Consider the following 23,283-nt stretch of genomic DNA (forward strand, 5'->3'; position numbering starts at 1 on the left):
AGTCTGGACTGTCAAAGACTATGCAAGGAGAATACAAGCTCTAGCAGATGCTACAGAACTAGAAGGTCTACAGGTACATTATTCAGGAAGCAGCCTAGCTTAGTCAGAAATATTTTTCATCAGATTAACTCCAGATGATGAATTATTTAGCCACATTCAATTCTCAAAGACCAACACATAATAGACAATACATGTTTATTGAATTGAATTGCAAAGGTCATGTGCTAAGCCATAGATGAGATTTTAATATGCATCACTGGGACAAGCACTTATACTCCTGTAATCAGAGGTCCTTGATTTAAAAAAAGAATCTGCATTTGAAAGAACACAGGCAACTGGTAGAATCTAAGATGCTTGGAATAGGTTTCTGTTCTCTAACTTGGAGATGATAAATTAGAAGAATACAAATTCATATTAGGCATTTATTCTGAATTTAATACAAATGCCTGGGATTATCCCAAAATCCATATTAATCAATCCAGTCTCCTGTACTTTCCATAACTTATGCCATATTATGTTTGATTTGATGATCTTTGAGGTGTTATAGATTCAAATGTGTTCAGTATTTAGTAGAAAGTATACTAAACATTTATACTAAACTTTTCAAAAAGCATGAAGGTTGAAGAAAGGGATTTCTAGTTATTCCTCAGTAAACAAGAAAATCCAGTTAACCAGAACACAGAATTCACTGAAAATTCTGACTTTTCTACATTCTGCCTCTTACATATGGGGCTGTTGAATAACCCTCGGAGACAAGGTTTAAGAAAACATAACCCTGACATAAATGTACTTGAATGACTCACAACCTCTTTGGGCCTCTGTTTCCTCATTGAGGTTATCTCTAGATTGCTTTCAGTTCTAAATCTTATGAATAATTACAGGATATTTGGAGAAAAATGAAAGGATGGATATTCTGGACCTGTGGTGTCATCAGTTGTAGAGAACTCCACTGACACACATTAGCAACTCATTTATAATTTAAGACCTTAGAAATTTGCCTGGAACACTGAGAGGCCAAAAGTCTTGCTCATGATCATTTAGGGTGTATCAGAGATTTGAAATAATGTCTCCCTTTTGTCCTATAGTACATTTTTTCCTCTTGGCTCCCTTTCTCCTTTTCCTGAAAAGATAGGATCAGATATTTTAAAATCAAACCATAAGTAGAAAACAAAGCATTTTTCTATTTATCAGTAGATAAATCTTTTTTCTTCATCTAATATTCAGCCAATATTCCTTTTCTCCAGTTTCACTATAATGAATATTTACTGAATGTCCTTTGTATGCATAGCTTCCAATTAAAGAACTTTCTCTGAAGATCAAGTCATCCTTATTCATTATGGTACAAGTTTTTCAGTATCTGACAGGTAATATCTATTATCCAAGAATGTAAAACTTCAATTTGAAATTTCCTTTGTAGAGTTCATTCAAACCAAATCACAATCTTACCTCCTCTGGCCTCATTTTCAGTAGGCCTTCCCTCTAATTTAGTTAGAAGGCCCTAACTTCTAAAGATAATTCATATTTAAGTATTCTATAGAGATTAGATTAATGTATCGTAGAAAGAAATATGTACATGCATTCCCAAATATGCTCTTATTGAATTTATATATCCAGAGTCAAGAGCAAGAGAGATGATATATGGAGATGTTTAACAGAAAGCAACTCTATTCATCATTACATCTTTCCTTTTTTCTTTTCTCCCTTCTGACTATTTATCACAAAGCACAGATTAAATAGTTTCAATGTACAAATACATTCAACTTATTTTTGCATATCTATAAATAAATTTTTAAAGGACTTACAAATTCCCTTCCTTTGTTGCTTCTTCAGTTCAAAAATTCTTTCTCCAGAAAATCACCAAATATTGGATTGTAGATCTCACCAGAGAAATGTGGGGCCAATGAAGATATTTTTTAGCTGATTTTTTGAAAATTACACTGATGGGACAAGAATTTAAACCCTGCTTCTGCTCCTCAGTAGCCAATCAACCTTCCTCTTGGGATATCTGATGTCACAAAGTGTCACTGGGACCCCAGTACTCCCACACTTCCTCTTTCCTGCAGGGGCAGATTTTCCCTAAAAAGCTCTTGTGGTTCCCAAATGACTAGACTAGTTTCCATTAAATTGAATATCTTCCCAAAGCTTTGTTTTGATTTCTAAATATATGTCATTCACATCCAAGAAAGTTTGTGAGCATTATAAGCAATGACAGTGTCACCCACACACTGACAGATCCTGTCAGACATGAGGGAGGGTAGGAGGATAGGTTTCCTGTTAATGTACATTTCCAGGTTGTACATGACGGAAGCTCTATGTTTGGGCTTTGAAAATAGTAGACATTTTTCAACTATCAGTGCTGAGAATGCCCAGCCTTTATTTACTCTCCCTTAAGCCAAGTGCTTGAAAGAAACTGGGGGTTTCATGGGTGATTCACTCTCCATCATCTCCTGGTGGCTTCTAATAGTTACAATACTTACCCACTACTACCATCCATTCACAAGAACCTTTAATTACTACCAGAAAGAATTTGTCTGACATGGCATCATTCCCCAAACTAGGGTTATGTCCCAAGAAATTCATAGAATAATAATAGATCAGCATCTAATAATATTATACTTACATTGTTCATCTGATTAATAATATTTAATTTTCACAATACTATGAGATAGAATATTATTATTCCTGTTTTACATTTATGGAAATTGAGGCTCCAAAAAGTTAAGTATCTTGCCTAAGATCACATATATGAATTAGGACTCAATAATAAGCTGAATGTTCTTATCTCTGCCATGCTATGAACCTAAAGGACTTTTACGAAAGTAAACTGGGTTTTACATGAACTGATGCAAAGTGATTGTCAGAGCAAGGAAAAAATATATACATAATTATTACAAACAATATAAATGAAAATAACAACCCCCACAAAAAGAGGAGAGATGAATATTGCAAAATTAGAAAGAATTATCCCCAAAGAAAATTTTCTTCATACTCATTATGGAGGGAAAGTGTTGACAGATGTGGAACACTACATATAATAATATTTTTTTTCAAGGTAATGATATTTGTTAGTTTTTTTGTATTTTTTTCTTTTTTAAAAAATTTTTTTCTTATAAAGAACAGCTTTCTAGGAGAGGGAAAAGAAGAAAAGATACTGAGGCAGATCTAGGAAATGTAAAAACAAAAGATATCAATTTATTATTTGGATAACAAAATATCAAGCTCCAAAGACCTGTCCAATAAGAATTTCTGCAATGCCTAACTTCATTATGGAGATACTGATATGAACCAAGAGTCAAGCCAAGAAAGGCTGCAAAAATCACTTGAAGCTTGATACAACCAATAGAAGAAGGGGAAAAGGAAATGAAAGGAGAAAGGGAAATCTATTTGGAATCAAGTTGGTTTGAAACAATGAGATTCCGGGACTTTTACTGAAGGATTCTAATCCACAGGGAGAGTTTTAAATAGGTCCACCTGAGATACTCAGGAGTTACTCATACCTATCCTGATCCAAACCCATGATCCAGAAACCATCCCATGAAACATGCATGGAATTAGGTCTGTGTTCTGACTCCTTATTTAAAAAAAAAAAAAATACATATGATCCATAGGCTCCTGATTGATCTGATTATATCCTCTGATTGGGACTATGTTGAAAATTCTTGCCAACTGAGCCTCAGTAGAGTAGACAGGCTGTAGAAAATATATACTCCCCTTTCCTGGAATATGGAGATCAGTGCAAAATGTCAAAATCCAAATTTCTGGTGTCAAAGAAAAATAGTGGATGGGTTCTAAAAGAAGAATTTCAAGGACAAATCAGTATTATACTTGTCAGAAAAGTATACATACTACAAAAGATCTTGGAATACTTGCATTCCAGGAGGGAATCAGGAATAATTTATTCTGAGAAGCTGAATATAATCTTACTGGGTGAGGGAGACAAATTGCATCATTATTGGAATAGAGGACTTTGAGGCCTTTCTGATTAAATGAGCAGAGCTGAATAGGGACTTGAAATACAAATGTACAAATACAAAAGTACAATCCTGGGAGGGAAATAATGAAAGAGATTATTTCAGAGATCATGAATAGTATGAAATAATGCAGGGGAAAGTGAATAGAATCAAGAGAATAATTTATTCAAGGAAAATTTTTAAAAGAAAATCAATTTTGAAAGACTTAAAAACTCTGATCTATGTAATGAATGTTTCCAAAGGGCATACAATGAATCATCTTAACTCTTGAAATTGTCACAATATACAAAGGTACATTCTTGGGTTAGGCTGCTGTGTGTATTTCCCCCTTATCTTTGCTTAATTGTTATAAGGGATTCTTCCTCACTTTTCTTTAGATTTTTAAAGAGAAAGTGCAGATGTTGGTGTTAGTGAAAGGTAGATTACCAATAATATTGCTCACAAAAAAAAAAGTGTTATGGTAACATTTTTTTTAAACACACAGAAGAATATAGTAGGAAGTTCAAATGGAAACACAAATCAGTAGGACAGTTTTCAAATAAAAAAAGTTTTAAAATAAAAAGCAAGTGATATGAAATGGAGCTTCATGGTTTCATAAGAATCCTCTTTTATATTCCATTATACAAATGGCAGCAATCTTTTTGTAGTGTTTAAGTTCAGAATAAAAAATAGTGTTTTTAAAAGAGTTTTTGTTTGTTTGTTTGTTTGTTGCTGAGGCAATTGGGGTTGACTTGCCCAGAGTCACACAGCTAGGAAGTGTCAAGTGTCTGAGGCAAGATTTGAACACAGGTCCTCCTAACTTCATGGTCTATGCTCTATCCATTATGCCATCTAACTGCCCCTAAAAGAGATTTTCAAATCATACTTTTAAAAAGATTTCCCTCAGAATTCTAGAATTAGGGTATAATGAGCAAGAGATTATGAGAAAAGTCCAATTTCCTTTTTGGGACTAGATTTCCCTAGGGGACTGATCCAGAAGAACCTTTTTTGTGGAAAAGGCTCCCCCTACCCAGCCCATGGGTGATAGCCACATTCTTTAGGAAGCTACATGCCATGGAAGCAACTTGCATCTTGCTGGTGCTAACATATATCATGTATATTAGAGCTATGCGGCAGTCAGAAAGATGATGTGGAAATACTGGAACATTATAGCTAATATAAACTGCAGTCATTTACTTGGTCAATCTTAATGATCAATATGAAATCTAAATGCACCAAAATATGGACAGATAGAAAGATAATAGATAGGTAGATAAACTTCACACAAATGGTTGTATCTATTTACTGATTAGTATCATCAGAATCATTCTAATGATAAATTTCAATACTCTGATATAGATACTCCCTCCAGTGATGCAAATCCCAGTCAATATGTCTCACTATCCTGTTGGACTCTGGCTGCCCTCCTATAAGTATTTCACAGTCTATCTACTTAACATATTATTGGCCTGCCTCTAGAGGTCTTGACAATGTGTGGATATTAATGAACTCATCATTTGCTCCTTCATGCTTTCTACTCCTGATCCCCCTGCAGAATCACTGAATTTGAACAGCAGGAGACAATTCCTTCACTGTGTGAAGATTTCCACAATATGAGGACTCATCATTTCTCTGAAAAATCCATTCCACTCTTGGGAACTCTAATTATTAGGAATTTTTCTTTACATAGAGTCCAAATTAGCCTAATGGCAACTTTTCCCCACAGCTCCTAATTCTGTCCTCTAAAGCCAAAGAGAAGTCTAATCTTTCCCACATGTTATAGCGATTCAGATAGTTAAGGATGATTATCTTGTTCCCTTTCCTCACATTCTTCACTACCTTTAAGATTTCTCTTCACCAGTCCTAACATGACAAATTACTTCAACCAATGCTCACAAGACACCATCCCTTCATCATTCTGTATGCCCTCTTCTGGACACTTTCCAGCTTATGAAAAATCCTTCTTCTTAAACCTGAGGTGTTCAGAACTGAACACAGTATTCTAGATGAGGTATGACAAAAGCAAAGTACAATGGCACTATTACTTATTCTTAGAAGGGATGCTTATGCTTATTTCAATTCAGCACTAAATTCCATCTATTTTTTGATGACTACATTATACTTTTTGACTCCATAGTCCAGACAAACTCCCAAATCTTTTTCAGAACAAACATGATCTAACCATGTCGACCCCATCTAGCATTTGACAAGATTTTTTTGTAATGAGACTTTATATTTTTCCTATTTAATTTCATTTTATTTGATTCAGTCCAATGTCTTGAGCTATCCAAAAGGATCCTTTTAGATCCCATGTCTGTTATTCAGAGTGTTTGATATCCTTTTAGTTTTTGTATTGTCTGAAAATTTAGTGAGCCATATCTTCATTATCATCTGAATTGCCAATAAAAATGTTAAACAACACAGAAGACAAGCATATATCCTTGCAGTACAGTGCTTGTATGACCCTGGGCAAGTAATTTACTTGATTTTCTCACCTGTAAAATGGGAACAATAGTATCTCAGTGTGATTGTGAAAATAAATTGAGATAATACATGTAAAATGCTATATGTACATCAAAGAACTATACCAATACTATTATCATTATTATAACATGTATTCTTTGAGTTCAATTATTCTACCAATTCTGAATCCAAATGAAAGCATTACAAACCTCTCCACTTCTACTACAATCTAGTTGTTTTTTGTTGTTATGGAATTAAAACTGTAAATTCATTAGCAATGATATTTTTATGATATTGGTATGGCCCATCCATGAGAATGAAAAACTTTCCAATCATATAAGTAACTTTATTTAAGGAACATTTTATAATTGTATATGTGAAAGTCTTGAGTATACACTGGCAAATTGATTCATGTATTTTTTTTTGTTATAACTATGGCACTTCCTTTGGTATGTTCTTTTATATTTTGTTAATGCCATATAGAATTGCTGCTTATTATTTATAGGTTTATTCTGTTTCCCTACTGCATCTATTGTTTCAACTGATTTCTTTGTTGATTGTCTAAGATTTTCTAAGTAAATTATCGTGTTTTGTCTCATCTTTACTTTAAATTTATTTCTCTTGTCATTGCCATTACTAGCATTTTAAAAACTGTGTCAAATTTTGATACTGGAGAAAGGAGAAGAAAAGGAACATTCTTGCTTTGCTTCAGAATTTATTGAGAAAACTCTGGATGTTGCCTCATCATGTGTGAACTGAGCTTTGTGCTTTAAAGAAATCATTTCATCATATTAAGAAATATCTTTCTATATTTATGTTTTCTAAGGATGTTAGTATAAATGAGTTATACTTTTTTTCAAAAAGCTAGTTTTACTTTGCCAAAGTGCTATGCTTTGTTATATTTTTATTTTTCTCTGTACCCATCTATATATAATGCACATTTTATTATTATTATTACATTGTATATGCTTGTATAATAATGTATTTATGTGTATATTATCATGGGTTTAAAATGTTCTTATTTTCAATGACTATCTTATTTTTCTAATATTCAACTATTGTTGAATACTTGGCATAAATCTAATTTGATGAAAGAGGGAAAAAAGAAGAAGAAGAAGAAGAGGAGGAAGAGGAGAGGAAGGGAAGGAAGGAAGGAAGGAAGGAAGGAAGGAAGGAAGGAAGGAAGGAAGGAAGGAAGGAAGGAAGGAAGGAAGGAAGGAAAGAAGAAAGGAAGGAAGGAAAGAAGAAAGAAAGGAAGTAAGGAAGGGACGAAGGGACGGAGGGAGGGAGGGAAGGAGAGAGGGAAGGAGAAAGGGAGGGAGTTTGAATAAATTCACAATTTGGGGGGGCAGAGTTTTGGGGGAGAGGGGAAAATTTCTATAAATTAATGACAAATGGTCTAAAGTTCTCTGTGCTTTAGCCTTATATGGGTCAGGTCTTGGTATTCTATTTGTCTCATTAAAAGAGTTTGGTGAAGTGCTTTTTTCCTCAAATTTAAAGAACAATTTGAGGTATAGAGATTGTTCTTAAAATTTTTTTACATAATTGTCCTATAAATCTTTCTGGATCAGGGAGCATTGTTTAGGGGTTTTATAACCCATTTACAAGTACTTCAATTGGCATTTCTGAAATTATTTAAGACTTTTACTTAGTGCTTTCTTAATTTGAGAATTTTATATATTTTTTAAAATAATCTTTTATTCCTTTTGAATTCCCATTTTTGTTGGCATGTAGTAGATGTGTCATAAGTTCATATTGTGTTCTGATTAATTCTTTTCATTTGTATCTGTTATTTCAATGTATTCTTTTAAAAAAATACTAATTTGATTATGTTCCCTATTCTTTTTTTATTTGATCTTCAAAGAATTGTTACTTTAAAAAAAATCATTTCTATAGCTTTCTTATTTTTCAGTTTATTTTCATCCAATTTTCAGTATTTCTTCTTTTGTTCTTATTTTAGATTTATTTGTTGTTTTCTAAATTATAATTACATTCATTTGATTTTTTTCTATTTTGTTGGTATATCATCAGGGTATATTTTTTTTTTGTCTGAGAACTACTCTAGTTTCATTCAAAACACACAGTGGGTGAATTTCACTTCAGTATTAAACAACAGATTTTAAAAATGACTAAGGGAAAGATTTTTAAATATAAAGGATAGGACATTTAAAGTACAAGAGATTTTTCCACACTGAAAAAAAAAATTACAGAAGGAGATGGAATAGTATGTTATGCCTCCCCTCAAAAAGTAACTCAAACTGAAATTCCAAATAACACATCTTACAAAGTTTACTCTAATCAATGACAATGTGTATATTCAAATAAAGAGAAGCATAATAGCAAGAGACTTTAATATACCTCTCCCAGTCTTGAATAAATATATCAGAAAAATCAACAAAAAGGAAAATGTAGAAATAGAAATGAATAAACAGTTGGGAAACTGTACAGATTGAAAGACAGAATTTTCTGAATGGGAATGTTAAAGATTATATATGGGTATATACTTATATATTTCTCAGTTCCATGTGAAAGTTTTAAAAATAGACACAGAATAGAGAACATAGAAATTATATGACACAAAATAGAGCATAGAGAAATTATAAATTTATGCAAAAAAGCAAAAATATTAACCATATTCTTTAAAGACCATCATGAAATAAAAAATTAATACAGGGAGCATAAGCAAAAGATACAAATCTAAATAGAGACTTATTGATGACCAAAAACAAATTGAAGAAATAATTAATAGCTACATAAAAGACAATAACGATGACACAACATATATTAAAAAATTCTATCTACATGTTTTACATGTATTTCTTGTATACAATAGTTTATTGTGGATTTTTAAAAAATTAATCCATTCCCTTTTATTTTATAGAGGAATTTAATCTATTGTCATTTAGGTATCTATTTGTTAAATTTATGCTTTTTTTCAATGAAATTAATACTTCATCCTTGTAGTTTATATATACTTACAATAATCTGATGGTAGTATCCTGCTTCCACAATCTCTACCTCCAATTCTCCTCCTCAAGTTGCCCTGGCCAGTACCTTACTTATAAGGAATAAATTCCTTGAATTTATTTTAATTAAATCCTATTTCTCATTGTCTGTCAGACTGACTGACATCATAATACTTGAGATCATAATACTTCTTCCCCTACGACCCTCATACTTCCTCTGCTTGGACAAAAAGCAGTCTCAAGAAATATTATTCTTCTGTGGAAAAGAGGACTGTAGAAGTACCTACTCCCTACAATCAAAACTAATTTCTTGGATCATATTGAGCTCTCCCTCAGAGAAGAGGCCACATTGTCCACTGAACCATCCCAAATGTGTTTCACAGTCAAATGCTAGTCTATATTTGTAACTTTTCCAGCTTGGTCAGAATAGCAAGGACTTATATTCACTAACATAGCCTTTGAGAAACTGGGGTCACCTCCTTACCACTTGAAGGCATCAGAAAAAGACTTCATTAATTTAATAAACAAGTGAAATTGATGCACAAACAAAACAAAATGCATCTCTTTGGTACCCTGGCTTATTGAAAAGGGCAATGAATTTCAAAAGATTGGTTCAAATGTGAGATGAGATATTTTTGACACTATTATTTCCTTTCTCTAAACTTCAATTTCTTCATCTGTAAAATAGGATTAAGGATGCTTGCCACACACTCCCAAACCCCAATTCCATGTAGCTAACAACGTCCTAAGACCACCTATTTGAGTTATAGAAACAATCAAGCAAAGGTACAAAGAAGATGTAAATAAATTACTAAGACACCTCCACTAGAATAAGAAATCGAAGCAATAAACTATATCAAACGATTGTAAAAGGGAGCCAGCATGTAGAGACAACACATACTAGACTTTAAGTCAAAAAGACCTGGATTCATGTCAGTTAGGTGACCATCAGCAAATCTAACGTGGCAACTCTCTTAAGTGTAATAAGTTGATGATCTGCATAAGGGAAGGGGGCTTCTACATTGGGAGGTCTCTACCCAGATAAATTCTCAAGTCCAAATCTGAAATAAAATAAATAATAAAGAAACATTTTCCCCCATATTTCATTTTGTATAGCATAACTAAACCTTTAAATATATCTCTCAGTTATATCTCTTCTAAAAGGCTATAGTGTTTCTCTAATTGGATTGGGTCTGGGATAAATCCTTGACTCTGAAAATTACTGGTAGTCATATAAAATCAATTAAAGGATCTTCTGAGTCCTTTGGTTGCAAATATGACCCAAGAAGGAAAAAAAAGAGCATCTCGAGGTAATTTTTAATCTGCTACTAGTTTAAAGACCATGCCTAGACCAAAGAAGCTTCTAAGAAGTAGATGCAATTCTTGAGTGAGGTTTAGCCCTAAAAACATAAATTCATCCCAAATAAGGTCATGTTTATATGCACAACCAGTTTTACCACTATGATAATCAAATCCATAATAATGTGTGGCTAATTTTAAAAGTTATATATGGGGAGACTTAGAATGCAAGTCTAAAGACTTAGAATGTCTTTATCAAAGTCTGCTTATCCTAAATTCCTACTGGCTTGAAGATATGCTTTTTTTTCTTCCAATGGACTTTAAAACCTTTAGCAAAGTGTTATAGTTCTTTAGTTTTGTCAATATTTAAAATCAAAATGACCTGTCAAAGTAATTCTCTCTAGGCCACAATAAATATATTCTTTTAGATATTAATCATACCTCAACTTTGCTTTATGTAAAGACCTTTTATCAAATATCATCAATCTTTCTTCCTTAACTCAGAGTGTAGCCACCCAGAAGTCCTGCTTTCTGGAGCATGACGATACTATATACTTAATTGTAACTATCTGTTATTGCTTAAGGGAAATATTCTATAGAACTCTTGGGAACACTTAATTCATGAAGTTTAAGTTGTCATTTGGCAAGCTTTTAGGTGTGGTCAACCTAATCAGCATCTCTCCACAGTTGTTTCACATTTTACTTTGCATTTGAATTTATGTTAAAACACAAAGAAATTTCAATACATTTAAACACATCTATATTTATGTAACATTTTCACCTACTAGCTTACAACACATACAGATCAAGGATTCAGAATATATCTGTTAGCTTTTCTTTGGTTCCAAATCTGGACAGTTTCTACAGTTGTGTCTGAGGTGATGCCTCACTTTCATTTCACTTTCTCTCACAGAAATTTTTACTTTTTAGAAATTACTAGAGCTTTTCACAGGTGGAACTTACCACTTCCTGGTCTTTATTCTAATCATCACTTGTTAGATGGTTACTATCACTGCCTTCACTGACACTGTCACTATCACTGTCACTTCCATTGTTGGTATCATTTTTAGACTTGCCTTGATGGTTGCTTTCAGTACTGTTACTATCACTACTGTCACTGCTATCATCAGATTTACTGTCACTGTCACTGCTATCACTGCTGTTGCTACTATCAGATTCACTGTCGCTATTACTATTATCAGATTTACTATCACTGCTGTCACTGCTATCTGATTTGCTCTCACTGCTGTCACTACTATCACTGCTATCACTACTATCACTGCTATCACTGCTATCACTGCTGTCACTGCTGTCACTATCACTGCTGTCACTATCACTGCTGTCACTACTATCACTGCTGTCACTGCTGTCACTACTGTCACTGCTGTCACCACTATCAGATTTACTCCCACTATCACTGCTGTCACTGCTATCAGATTTACCATTGTTATCCTTACTGTCACTGCTATCACTACTATCACTGCTGTCACTACTATCAGATTTGCCATTACTATCACTGCTGTCACTACTATCACTGCTATCACTACTGTCACTGCTATCACTACTATCAGATTTGCTATCACTATCACTACTGTCACTGCTATCACTACTGTCACTACTATCAGATTTGCTATCACCATCACTGCTGTCACTGCTATCGCTGCTGTCACTATCAGATTTGCTATCACTATCACTGCTGTCACTGCTTTCACTGCTGTCACTGCTTTCACTGCTCTCACTGCTTTCACTGCTATCAGATTTGCTATCACTATCACTGCTATCACTGCTATCACTACTGTCACTGCTATCACTGCTATCACTACTGTCACTGCTATCACTACTATCACTGCTGTCACTGCTATCTGATTTGCTCTCACTGCTGTCACTACTATCACTGCTATCACTACTATCACTGCTATCACTGCTGTCACTGCTATCACTGCTGTCACTATCAGATTTGCTATCACTATCACTGCTGTCACTGCTATCACTGCTGTCACTATCAGATTTGCTATCACTATCACTGCTTTCACTGCTCTCACTGCTTTCACTGCTATCAGATTTGCTATCACTATCACTGCTGTCACTGCTATCACTACTATCACTGCTGTCACTGCTATCAGATTTGCTATCACTATCACTGCTGTCACTGCTGTCACTACTATCACTGCTATCACTGCTATCAGATTTGCTATCACTATCACTGCTGTCACTACTGTCACTGCTGTCACTGCTATCACTGCTATCACTACTATCACTGCTATCACTGCTATCAGATTTGCTATCACTATCACTGCTGTCACTGCTATCACTGCTGTCACTGCTATCACTGCTGTCACTGCTATCACTACTGTCACTACTATCACTACTGTCACTGCTATCAGATTTGCTCTCACTATCACTGTTATCACTATCAGATTTACTGTCACTGCCATTGCTGTCACTATCACTACTGCCATTTGCTATGTCTCCATCACTATTGTTACCACTATCACTGTCATTATTGGTGCTGTCACTATCATCATCACTAGTGTCTGAAACATTATCACTATTTTCATCTTCTCTTTCTGGTGAGTCACTACCATTACTATCACCAGCTGATTCATCAGGTTCATTAGAATCATTGCCCTCACTATTACTGATATCCTCACTTTCAGACTTGGCTTCATCATTACTGCTATTAGGATCATCTCCTTGCATAGATTCATTGTCAAAATCATAGCTCTCATCATATCCATCACTATTGCTTTCACTGCCAATGTTTCTGTGTCCAATTTTTCCTCCTAGTTTTGTTTTCAGGTTGTTTCCAATAGGTTCATTGTCAACTTTCCCTGCCACACCACGGGATCCTTTGTCAGAAATGCCATCTCCTTTACTTCTAAGAGCATCATTTACTTTCTCAGTTTCTTTAGTAGCTTCCATACCATTACTGTTGTTGGTCCCATTGTTTTCTACCTGCTATGAAAGGACAGAGAGAAAAAGTGTAAGTAAAGAAACAATACACTACCACAAAATTATGAAAATTGAATTACATCAATTGATCTGATACAATGTTAATTTATATTTTAAAAGTTGTTATTTGTGACATTTATACTTCGTTTGATCTTGAAACATCTTCATTCTTGGGACTCCTTAATAGTCACTTCAAATTCTCTGTCCCAGCGGAACTCTGAGGAGGATTGGCAGAGTAGAAAGAGAGCCACATCATGAAGAATAGTCAGATGTGAATTCTAGGCTGCTACTCCTTACCTTGGTAATCACAAGCAAGCCCACTTAATCTCCCTTGCTCTCCATTTGCCTAGATTTCTGCCATTGGGCTAGATTATTCTAAACTCCCTTAAAGTTCTGAATTCTCATGAAATTCTGCAAACAGTAATTTGGTAAATTCATTGTTCGAGACACAACTTTTAAAATATTTTCAGCAAACTTGTAGAAATCTTAATTTCCAAAGTTATATCATGCCAATGCATGGATTCTATATCTTTTTATTCAAAATAAAGACTAGAGAAGCGTAATATAGATGAATACAGAGGGTTTTTTTTATTTGTTTGAAAGAAAAAGATGTAGAAATTTTTTTTCTATTTTAACTGAAAAAAGAAAAAGATTCTAAAACTTACCTTTTCTTGGACTCTATTAATGTCATTGGGTCCTGAGTCTTCATTAAATCCATTTTTACCACCTCTAAAGGATGAAGTCAGCTCCACAGGAGTTTCTACTGTGTTATCGTGATCTTCATCACTGTTTGAAGCATTTTCTCCATTGAGGGAATCATCTTTGTCTCCAGTGTCATCATCTTCATTGGCATTACTTGAATTTTTGATTAAGCTATTATCACTGTCATCTTCATTTCCATTTTCTTGATCCTCATTACTAGGAAAGCTTGAATCTGTGTTACCAATAGGGCTTTCATTTTTCTCCTCTGTTTTTTCTCCCTCATCATCACCAGAACCATTGCCTTCAAAGGTATCAGCTCCGTTGCCACTAGCACCACCATCAGTATCATTCCAGCTTTCATCTTCTCCACTCACATTTTTACCTTCATTTTTTTCTGTTGGAGACTCAGTTTGATTACTCCCATTCCCATCTCCTCTGTTAGGAGTTTTTTCATTTAGACCACCCTCATTTTTATCAATGTTTTCATTTCCTTCATCTTCATTGCTTCTATTCTTGTTTATGTTCTCTTGCTGAACATTGATAATTTCAGTTTGGTTTGTGTAGGTAACATTTCCTTCTTTAACATTTTCACTAGTGCTTCCATTATTATTATTCATTACATTTCCTGCCTTGTAAATGATGCCTTCAAAGCTATTTGTTGTGCCATTTTCTGCATTTTCATCTCTCACTAATGTTCCTGGATATGTTATCACCTCATATCTATCTCCATCACCTCTCTCTACTTTGTCTAATGTAGGACTGGTAGAAGATCCCTTTTCTCCTATATTTGCATTCTCAACAGCATTCTCTTGTCCTTTGCTACTGTCATTTTTATATAGTTGTGTACCTTTCTCATCTTCATGTGTGAGGTCTTCATTTATATCACTATTTTTGACCGTACCATTGACAATTATCTGATCCTAAAAGGGGACAAAATAAGTAAAATAATTTAATTTCTTGGTCATGGAGAATATTTATTTGAATAAAAGCTATATCATTCTACCTGGATAGTAATAAATAATCCTAAATCTAATTTTAAAATTTTGGTCAATGATTCATTTTAATGAAAGAGGCAATGTAAGACATTGGAAAGAGAATTGATTTCAAAGTGAGAGGAGTCTTAGTTCTAATCTTGGCTCTACCAATATACTTATTACATGTGTAACATTGACAAGTTACTTAATTTCTCTGAGCCTCAGTATTTTCATCTGTAAGTCAGTCAATAAATGTTTTAAAGCACCTACTGTATGCCTGGCACTGTGCTAAGCAATGAGGATACAAAGAGAGATAAAATATAGTCCCTCTCCTCCAGGAGCTCACAATTTAATGGGAAAGGAAACAATCAAGCAAATATATACAAACAAATTCTATGCAGAATAAATAAGAAAAAATTAAGAGAGGGAAGACACTACAATAAAGAGAAGTTGAGAAAAGCCTCCTATAGAAAACTGGATTTTGTTTGACACTTAAAGGAAAACAGGAAAGTCAATAGGCAGAGATGAAAAGGGAGAGCATTCCAAGCATTGGAGACAGCAAGACAAAATGCCAAATAAAATAAACAAATAAAAACAAAAAGTAAAAATAAATAAAAATGGAACATCCAAGAGGCCAGTCACTGGATTGAAGAATATATGTTGAAGAGTAAGGTGTAAGAAGACTTCAAAGGAAGAAGCTAGGTTATAATGACCCTGGAGGGCCAGAATATTTTATATTTTATCCTGAAGACTATAGGAGTTATAAAATGAGAGCATTGATTAAAGGATTTCTAAGGTTTCTTCTAGCCCTAGATTCCATAATCCTATAACTTTGTACAAATCACTTTTTTTCTCTAGACCTCATTTTCTTCATCTATAAAATTAGAAATCTGATTAAAATTATCTCCAAGGTTACAATCTATACTTAATTTCTATTATTCTAAATCATCAAAATATATAATGTAAACAGTTCTCAAATGAGCCCTCAAAACACTTGCATCCTAATGTAAGAGAGGGCATGATAGAGGTAAGATGAGAAAATGGGGTTTTCATTCTTCAATGTATCTATCTATAAAGATACTACATACCTATGTATGTATGTGTGTATAAACTTATAAATCTATGCTATATATATATATACAGTACAAACTATACTTATATACTTATGTCATATAGCTACACACATAAATCTATACTATATATCTTATATACTTTTGTAAGTACTTATATACTCTTTTATAGTATATACTATAAAAATACTATATACTTTATATAATATGTACTATATGCTATACATTTATTTTATCTTAAATGTAGTATAGAGATGTATATAGTATCTACATGCATATATAGATATTTACACACATGTGTTTATATTACATATATAATTTATAATTTTGTTGTTTTTTATAAATTTCATTTAAAATCAAAAGATAACACTAAAGTAGCAGAGAACCTTAAAATAGGTTTTGAAATTGCCCAGTTAGGTATAAAAATGTTTTTTAAATATATTTCTCAATGGAATAAAAAGTCACTTCTAAAAGATTATTCAAATGTGTGCCAGTCAGAAAAGAAATTTTCTTACTGACTTACTACAAATTACTACAAAATTGCTACTGAATTACTACAAATTCTTATTGAATTACTATTACTTTATAGGAATCAAGTAATATGGATGTATTGTCTACAGAATATATAATAACATTTGAAGAATGCTTTATGGATACAAAGTATTTATGGTAAATATACTTAGGATGAAATAGATATAGATATAGATATGCTAAGAGATATTTTCTTTCTTTTTAGAAGGCAAGTGCTTTGAATGCTCCTTTGGAGAAATGTGTTCATAATACATGTTTCTGGTTATTTCAATTTCAACCATATTCTTAATTTATAGATGAGAAAAATGAGATCTAAGGAGAAGGACTGATTTGACCAAGGTCCTAGGATAATAGTTAAAGAAGACACGCTAGAGGTCATCAGCTTCAACCTCCTTATTTTATAGATAATGACAGTAAAAAGCAAAGAAATGAAACCCAAAGTCACAGAGGCAGAGTCAAAATTTAAACTGTGTTCTCTGATTTCCTCATTTAGAATAACACTAACAATACTGTTGATTTTTGATAGTTGAGTAAATTAATTTTTTTCATTTCAAAGTTTTAAGATTTTATGTAACTTTTTTATTAGTTTTTAAAGTTTTATTAATTAAAAAAAATAATTTGTTTATGACTACCACAACTATGTTAAGCAAAGATGTGCTTCAAAGTTCAGTTAACCAGTTGCCAAAGATGTATTATATATCTATTATATTTAAGTACTACACTGGGGTAAGAAGCAGAATATGTCTTTCCAAAAAATCATATCTTACTGGAAGCAGATTAGATATGGTTGGTTATATTCATTTACAAGCATAGCTAGTTTATGGTAAATGTCAATGATGTCAACTAAACTTTATTTCCTTCCTTCTACTGATCTTTTGATAGCAAAGGGGAAAAGTGCCTCACTATTATTTCAAATATCTAGTAACATAAGTTTAAAATATAGATGACAATTTGACCACAATTCAATTGAATTGATTTTAAAAAAAGCTTTTATTATAAGTCTATTGGATGAAAAGCACTGTACTCAGCTCTAGGAACAAGCCAATGTCACAAAAAAAGCTATAATGAACAAAATAATACATGAGAACCCAAAAGAAATATAAAATTAAAAGTCACATGAAGTCTAAGAGGGTTTTTTTCCAATTCAAATAATCAGCAAGTCTTCTTGGAGGGGATAGCCTGGGAACTGGGCTTTACAGGATAGGTTGGAGTTCAATAGAAAAGGGAACATTTCAGACATGATGAAAAGAATAATCAAAACAAAGAGGCAGGAATGTACAGAGCAATATCAAATACCATTCATTGATGAGATTGTGAAGGGCCTTGAATATGAGACAAAGGAACATTATAATTTTCTTTGGGAAGCAGTAAAAAGTCACTAAAATTTTTTGAACAGAAGAGTTGCATGATTACATTTATGTATAAGAAAAACTATTCTGGCAGTGACACAAAATATGAATTATAAAGGAGAAAAATTAGAGGTGGAAATATCTGTTAAAAGATTATTACTATAGTCTAGATACATTTGGGCAGGTCCAATAGGGCTTTGCAACAAGGTGGAAAATTTAAAAGATGTTGATAATCTGTCTCAGGATTCATTTCCTCCCTTTCTACTCCCACCTCAGAACATGTTCTTCTCAGTAGTTTAGAAACTTACTGATTTTCCAAGGTATATTACCTCTCCCAAACAGCACAACCCATAAGATCCCTATACCCTTATGTGGAGACACACAGCTCCTATAGTAAAACTTGTCCCAGATGCAACAATTGATAGTTATATCTTTGGTCTGTATGAGGGTGGTAGCAATGGAAATAAAGAGTAAGATGTGAGAGATCTTAGTGAGGTTGAAATGAGTAGACTTCAGCCTCTCTAAATAATACTTTCAAGCAGAATACACAGACCTAAAGAATACAAAGAAAACACATTCTAAATTTCTGGTACCTGTTTGGTTACTTCTGATTTTCCCGAACTGTTTAAGTCCGCAGATCTATCAAAAGCATACCTCTCTTGGGGTCTGATCTGAGAAACCTGTCAAATTGAAAACAGAATATTAAAGTATTTATGTTAGAAATATCCTTAATCTTCTCAAAATAATTTGGTGGGGGAGAATTTTTAAAAAGAAATATAGTTACACACTTAGAAGACATGCAAATTAATGTTTGTCTTAAATTAGAAAAATTGTATTGCTATATTGATTAGCTTAAATGAACTCCTTGTCTTAGAAATGCCTGTGACAAAAAAGGTCTGAGATATTTTCTAGGGATTTATCTTCTCTTAGAAAGTGCCTCTGCCACCTTCTTACGCCACCCCCACCCCAATACACACACACACACACACACACACACACACACACTCTCTCTCTCTCTCTCTCTCTCTCTCTCTCTCTCTCTCTCTCTCTCTCAGTGGAAGTTATCCTCTTTGGGTTATCTAAATTTGCACATAACCCCAAATCATTGACATAATTTTAATTAAAAGTTTTAAAAAATATTTTATTGATACATTTTTAGACGGCAAGTGCTTTAAATGCTCCTTTGAGAAGTATGTTCATGCTTTGTTTCTGGTTATTTGGGATAAAAGACGTTTAAGCCATATTCCTAATTTTATAGATGAGAAAAATGAAATTCAGAGAGAAGGAATGATTTGACCTTCATTTCTCAATATATCTCTTCCCCTTCCCCTACCTAATGAATGATCCTTTATTACAAAGAATTTTTTAAAAAGCATTTCACCATGATCAAACAGCTTAATTTATACATGTTATACCTCATACTCATAGTTCCCTGCATTTGCAAAGAACACTATTTTCAGTACTCATCTCCAGGGATAAGTGTAGTCATTCAATATTCTAAAACACAGTTGGTAGTCTTATTTGTAATACTCATTTTCCCAGGATCACTCAGTGTTAACAATCTACTATTAGTAGTAGCCATCTCGACTTTTTGCACCTTCCCCTCTAACATGACACTTTATCATAGTCCATGGTTTGCTCTAGTAATATTGCCTTCCTTTAGTAATTGCCTTAGATCTTCAGTCCTCAGGTAAAATGACATTCATTACACAAGTCTCTCTCCATTTTCACAGGTCTCTCCTTAATGTCTTCCTTTAAAAATGCAACCTTCATCTCTTTTAAAGCTACTCTCTATAGCAAAGGTATTAAATATGTGTTTTTTTTTTTTAACCACATATTTGTATGGTGAACTCCAGAGCACTGTCCAAATCAGACTAAAACATAATTGGGAAATATTTAACAAAATAAGTAAAAATATAGTAAAACAAGTCCTACTACATATCATACATTGTACTAAGTGCTTTACAAATATGACCTCATTTGATTCTCATGACAACTCTGGGCATTAGATCCTATTACATAGGATCTAATTATCTATTATTATATAAAATCCCCATTTTACAGTTGAAGAAATTGAGGTAAACAAAAGTCTCTTAGCCTTAATGAGTGTCTGACATCAAATTTGAATTTGGTTCTTCCTGACCCCAAGCCCAGTGTTCTGTCTCCCTAGCTACCTGTTGCCTTTTACTATTAGTATTTAGTTTAGGATTTTTCAATCCATTGCTTTTGGCAGGGACTGCCAGACCATTACATTTCACTGCTTTAGGCATATTATGCAAATTTAGCATATCTACAAAACACAAAAAGTCCTCCCCTAAATAACATTATAGGATACACAAGTGTTTTCACTGGGACAGAGCAGTTGAGTGATAAATAGACTATCATAAAGGCATGAAGGAAGACTTTGATTACCAACTGAGTCTATGGCATAATAGAAACAAAGCATACTGACTCAAAAAGCTGTAGCCCAGGACAGAGCAAAATATTAATCCAAGACATCTTAGAGTGTTTTGGAATCCTATAACTTGGGTTCAAATATTCAAATATCTGAAAACAGATCAAATATCTGTCATTTAGTCTCCATGGGACCCTAAATATATAACTCTGCCTTATTTATGTTTTTTTTTTTCATTTGCAAATGTGGAAGTTGGTTTAAATGACCTCTCTGCTCAACTTTGAACTCTAAACCTATTTTCCTATGAACCTGCTACTCCAAGATTCTCTGGAGTTATTCCTCTTTGATAACTAGAGCAATTGTTTTTTTCTTACATAAGAGTTTGAAGGGAAAATGTAGTTGTCGTTATTGCTATTTCCTTTGCTTACCACAAATTTAAGACAAATTTTCTGTCTTAATTGATTTTAAAATCAGGATTATAGAGCAAAAAGCAAAAAATGGGCATAAGAGTTGAATGTAATTTTGGGGGAGCATATAAATTAATAGGAATGAATCATTTTTCTAAACAAGGCAGAAAGTAACAAAAGTAGACAAAGGGTAAAAAAAAAAAGGATCTGGTTTAATTTTAGGGGTGCAACTAAAAGAAGTTTACCATTACTCCCCCATTAAAATGTGCAATATTTATGTTTTTGCTACAGGTAAATGTTAATTGGCTCAAAAAGCAGAATAGTCTCTCTGCTGAAAGTGAAGAGAATTATGAAACACCTCTCTGTTCTAAGTTATCAAGGAAAATTAATAATGAAATGTTCTTTTACACACATACACACACACACACACACACACACACACACACACACACCCCACATATGCTGAATCTATTGAGGAAAAGGAGAATTCTTAGCTGTATCAGGAGACTGGATAGTAAAATGATATCATAAAGTGGGAGGGGAAAGGAATAAGAAGGACTATAGAGCACTTTGAGCTAAGAAAGAATAGGTGAGAAATTATTCAGTAAAAGTTAGAGGAAAAAGAAACAAATAATAAATTGGGAGGAAGTGAGGAAGGAAGAGAATTTGGAATTCAAAATTTGAAGAAAAAATATATGCATACATATTATTGGAGAAAATAAAATATTAAATTAAAAATGAATGTTATAATCCAAAAAGTATATTTTTTAAAAAGAAATCACTTCCAACAATTAAGTCTTAAAAAGAAACCATAGATCTTGAAAGTATCAGTGATATTTTTGTCACTTTCCCCATCAAAAATAAGAGGTTCAGAATTAAAAAGCAGATTTGGATAGTGAACAATAGGTTAAGAAGATGGTGCTTGACAGAAAACTGGGAAAAATTTTTACATCCAAGGGTTTCGATAAAGGCTTCATTTCTAAAATATATATATAATTGACTCAAATTTATAAGAATACAAGCCATTTTCCAATTGCTAAATAGTCGAAGGATATGAACAATTTTCAGAAGAATTTAAAGTTATTTCTTGTCATATGAAAATGCTCTAAATCATTATTAGTTAGAAAAATGCAAATTAAGACAACTCTGAAATACTATTTCATACCTCTAAGATTGGCTAAAATGACAGAAAAAGATAACGATAAGAGTTAGAGGGGATGTGGGAAAATTGGGACACATACATTGTTGGTGGAGTTGTGTACTGATTCAACCATTTGGGAGAGTAATTTGGAACTATGCTCAAAGGGCTATCAAACTGTTGCATATCCTTTGATCCAGCAGTCTATATTGGGTTTGTATCCCAAAGAGATCATTAAAAAGAGGAAAGAACCCATATATGCAAAAATGTTTGCAGCAGCCTTTTTTATAGTGGCAAGAAATTGGAAATTGAGTGAATGCCCATCAGTTGGAGAATAGCAGATTAAATTATGTTATATGAATGTAATGGAATATTATTGTTCTACAAGAATCAGCAGGATGATTTCAGAAAGACCTGAAGAGATTTACATGAACTGATGCAAAGTAAAGTGAATAGAAGCAAAAGAACATTGTACATAACAACAAGATTAGGTTATGATGGACTTGACTCTTTTCAACAATGAGGTGATCAGTCTGATTCCAATAGACATGTGATGGAGAGAGCTATCTGCATCCAGAGAGAGGACTATGGAGACTGAATATAGATCACAACATAATATTTTCACTTTTTTTGTTGTTGTTTGAGTGTTTTTTTCCTTTCATTTTTTTCTTTTTGATCTGATTTTTCTTCTGCATCATGATAAATGTGGAAATATGCTTAGAAGAACTGCACATGTTTAACTTATATTGGATTGCTTGCTGTCTAGGAGAGGAAGGAAGTGGGAAGGAAGGGAGAAAAATATGGAACACAAGGTTTTGCAAGGATGAATACTGAAAACTATTTTTGTGTGTATTTGGAAAAATAAAAGGCTATTATTAAAAAAAAAAAAAAAGATGAGTGGGTATTCATCCCATCAAAATAAGTAGTCAGGTATCTGAAGAAAAAGTTATGTTTCACTTGTATTTATTTTCCTCTCTTTAAAAAAATAAAAAAATAAAAATTTTGTACTGAATTTAAAAAAAAGATGATGCTTGAGAATGGGATTTCTGGACCATGTCTTAAAATACAAGCTAGATTATCTATATAA

The 23,283-nt window shown here is 33.1% G+C and overlaps 1 protein-coding gene across 1 annotated transcript; it reads right to left on the reverse strand.

Annotated features, from left to right (window-relative positions):
- Positions 1–11,549: 11,549 nt before the first annotated feature.
- LOC100925999 (dentin sialophosphoprotein) lies at positions 11,550–14,247 on the reverse strand. The gene has a single exon (XM_031941420.1). The coding sequence runs from the start codon at positions 13,598–13,600 to the stop codon at positions 11,660–11,662; it is 1,941 nt and encodes a 646-aa protein (XP_031797280.1). The 5' UTR covers positions 13,601–14,247; the 3' UTR covers positions 11,550–11,659.
- Positions 14,248–23,283: the final 9,036 nt, after the last annotated feature.

This window comes from Sarcophilus harrisii, chromosome 6 (genome assembly GCF_902635505.1).
Source record: "Sarcophilus harrisii chromosome 6, mSarHar1.11, whole genome shotgun sequence".
Lineage (NCBI taxonomy): Eukaryota > Metazoa > Chordata > Mammalia > Dasyuromorphia > Dasyuridae > Sarcophilus > Sarcophilus harrisii.